The 3,412-nt window shown below is 40.5% G+C and overlaps 1 protein-coding gene across 1 annotated transcript in view; it reads right to left on the reverse strand.

Moving 5' to 3' along the window:
* fkbp16 (FKBP prolyl isomerase 16) overlaps positions 1–3,317 on the reverse strand; it is a 33,510-nt gene extending 30,193 nt beyond the window's left edge. The window contains exons 1-3 of the mRNA XM_003440611.4: positions 3,197–3,317; positions 451–991; positions 57–226 (exon numbers count right to left, since the gene is read on the reverse strand). Coding sequence (XP_003440659.1) covers positions 57–226; positions 451–892 — 612 coding nt within the window. The 5' untranslated portion in view covers positions 893–991; positions 3,197–3,317. The remainder of the gene's footprint in view (positions 1–56; positions 227–450; positions 992–3,196) is intronic.
* Positions 3,318–3,412: the final 95 nt, after the last annotated feature.

Below are 3,412 nucleotides of genomic sequence, written 5' to 3' on the forward strand. Positions count from 1 at the left end.
CTCAATAATGCAGAAACACACGTTGTGGCAGAGGCTTATGGGTTAAAAGCTTTCACCTGGTTCACATCTCCCTCTCCAATAACAAAGACAAGCTTGCGGTCCTTTTCCACCACAGTGCGGTCCTCCAGGACACACTGCATCTTCACAGTAACCTCCTGGTCCCAGGCAGGGTGCGGGCCCTGTGGAGTCCCAGGCTCCAGCACTTTCTTCCTCAACAGCCGGTCCTCTGCGTGAGGAAAGAAGAAAAGATTGTGCAGAAGGAAATGGGGTTAATCTGCTGTGGGTAAACACGTGCTCAGAAACAGCCACAAACAGGCCAGGCCTGAGCTCGGTCACGTTTTGTTCACTTGTTTTAGTTTGTCGTCAAAACTAAATGAGATAGATAAAGGTCATAAAATCGAATTTATTAATTTTTTTAAGGATTTCCTACCGACACATAATGTATCTTACCTGTAATGTCTGTCCAATCTTCTGCCATGAACAGCTCTTCAAAGCTTGTGGAAGTCCACTCCTGTGTGGCATATTCAGGAAAGAGACTCTCCGTGGAGCTGTCCCTCTCCAACACATCATCTTCTGTTGATGGATCTTGAAATCTTACCATCTTCCAACTGTTTGATTTTTTGAATTTCTTCACTGCCTTGCATCCTGTCTCTCCACTCTCTTGCTCAGGATCAGAGGGGCTTTTTATCTCAGTGTCTTTATTCTCTGCTGCACTTCTCTCTGTTTCAGCCTGCTCACTCCCAAACAGCTCCTTGCCTTCCTCTGCAGCCGCACGGGGCAGCTCATTGAGACTGTCTCCATCAACAAGTCCGAAAATTGCCTCCTTCACCTCAGACTCTGTAGCCGTTACTCCAGGGTCATTATGCGCTTCACAACATGGCTCTGTCTCCATTTCACTTCAGAGAGCATGGGCCTCCAAAAGAGATGATCCTCGTTGTTCACCCAGTGGTTCCTTAGGTGTAGGTTAGGAGTTCTGTTCACCAACTATGGTCTGTCAGTGCAACAAAATATCTCCTTTAAATAATATTTACAAAAATCCATGTTGCGCTTCAGTAAATCCAGGTCAGATCCTTAAATCCTAGCTTCATCAGTGGTTTTTTCAAAGCGTTGGTCCCCTGCCTACTTTCGGCACTTCTGTCGCACTTTGACCTGTCCTTTTTTCCGCTCGTATCAGTCTTAGTCTACGTAGTTCAGTGATGAGGTTTTAGTACACACACACAAAAATGATCAATGTAAAGAAACTGCAACGCATCGACGCACTCTCAGCCAGCAGGGCTTGTGCAGTGGTAATCTACAGGATTAGAAGAGAAAAACCTAATCTGCCAGAACGTCTGTAAGCTTCTTAATGACTTCACCGTTGTGCTCCATAACGCAGTTTCCATGAATGCAGTATCTACCAATGAGCTCTCAGCAGACACAAGCTCCCACTTAATTTACCCCAAGTTGCACTGGAGATTTGTATATTCGCTGAAGTGTCACAGGACTCACAGATGACCTGTGATAACACCCAGACTGCTAAGATGACCGTGAATTACAGTTTATGCACAATCCGTTTGGCTTTAGTCACAGTTATTCATTAGAAATGGAAATGAATGCAGTGTTTTATCCATCACGCTTTCCACAGGATGTTTTCTTTTGTCATGATTGCAAAAAATATATATATATACAAATGTTTCAGCTTTAAAACACACAAGCCAGATTTTTTTAAGCTGCTATTTAACTTTACACCCCAGGCCAACAGCAAATTTACACTACAGCAACATATATACACTACATGAGTAAAAGCACTGGGCTGTCTACATATTACAGCTACAAGAGCTGCTCAGCCATTGACCCATGCCACAAAGCTTCTGGTGCACGGTTTCCTGTTGATGTTAATGCCAGAGGAAGTTATTGAGTCACTAGAGCATTGGCAACTTTTACAACATCAGTGACCGTGCTCTGCGACTTTACGTGGTCTGTGCCTTTGTGCCTTTTAGTTGCTGTGGTTCTTAAATGCTTCCACTTTACAATAATACCACTTACAGTTGACCATGGAATATCCAAGAGAAAAGACATTTCAGAAACTGACTTATACTGGTTGCATTGTGTTACAGTATCATGCCCATTGCATGGCTAAGTGCTTGATTTGACACACCTGTGGCAATAAGACTGAAAAACTCTGACTTTGAAGATTATGAGGTGTGGCCCAAAAGCATTTGTCCAAACATGTATGGGAGCAAGATATTTGGAAAAGTGAGATTTCTTTTTTGTTCTACACTTCCAATTAGATTTATCTCATAATAAAGAAGTACCATAAACTATTCTACTCTTTTTAAAAAAAAAAAAACAGGAAGTGAAACCCTTTGGATTTAAAATCCCTTTCATGAGAATGCCCATGAGTCCGGGAGCTCAATCACTGGGTAAAGCGCCCTGCCCTGAAACCAGGAACCTCTAGCTGTGGGGCAACAGCACTATCGTTCACAGGCAATGATATAACGCTATCAGGATCGTGCTAAAGTAACAGAAAAAAAAAATACAAAACAAAAAATCATAACCCACTGATGTTGTTTCAATAACAGATCACTGCAAAATTATTTTCCACTTATCACTTTACCATATCAACACAACAATAACAAAATATGAAGCATTGCGAAAAGGTATTAAGTGGCTTATGATCACACTTTTATTTCTAAAATAATTTTAAAACCTCAAGTAGAGAACTGGACTAATGTATACTGAAATAAGAGCTGTCTCTGCTCTTTAATCAGCAGCTAATGTAAGTTATCTGTTAAGAAATGAATGAAAGTGCTTATTTAATTTCTGACATATGGAGATAAGATAGGCTACACATGTTTTTATGTAAGGAGTTTGGTTCGGAATTTCTTTAATACTTGTTTTAGTTTTTAGCCAGATTTAAAGGAAATAATAATAATAATAAAAATTGTTTGGTTCCAGATCCTCACACGTCAGTAAATATTGTATTATTTTCGTAAATTTTAAATAAAGATTTTCTGAATAAAATGATTCAAATTTTCCTTGTAGCCGGTGTTACACAAGAAATAGCTAAATTAATTATTTTTAAAAAAGACTGCCAGGTTAACTTTATTATAATTTATTATACTTGCTGTCTGCAGTTAAAACTCGAAAATATGCTACAAAAATTAAACATAAATTATAGCTAACATCCCATCAGGTGTAACTTTTCATAGTCTACCTTATTTTATCCTTGCAAACAGTCACGACATGCATTTGCCAAAACCCCGGTGGATGAGATTAACTTCGACCAAACCCCAAAACCACGAACGGATCAAAGAGCAGATAAATAGAGACCGGGGTGGCCGATGACTGGGACTTTTCGAAAGCGAAAGTGCGTGTGTGGGTACGTGCGTGCGTGCGTGCTCCTGTGAGTGTGTGTGTTGGCTCCGCCCAC

This window comes from Oreochromis niloticus, linkage group LG7 (genome assembly GCF_001858045.2).
Source record: "Oreochromis niloticus isolate F11D_XX linkage group LG7, O_niloticus_UMD_NMBU, whole genome shotgun sequence".
Classification (NCBI taxonomy): Eukaryota; Metazoa; Chordata; class Actinopteri; order Cichliformes; family Cichlidae; genus Oreochromis; species Oreochromis niloticus.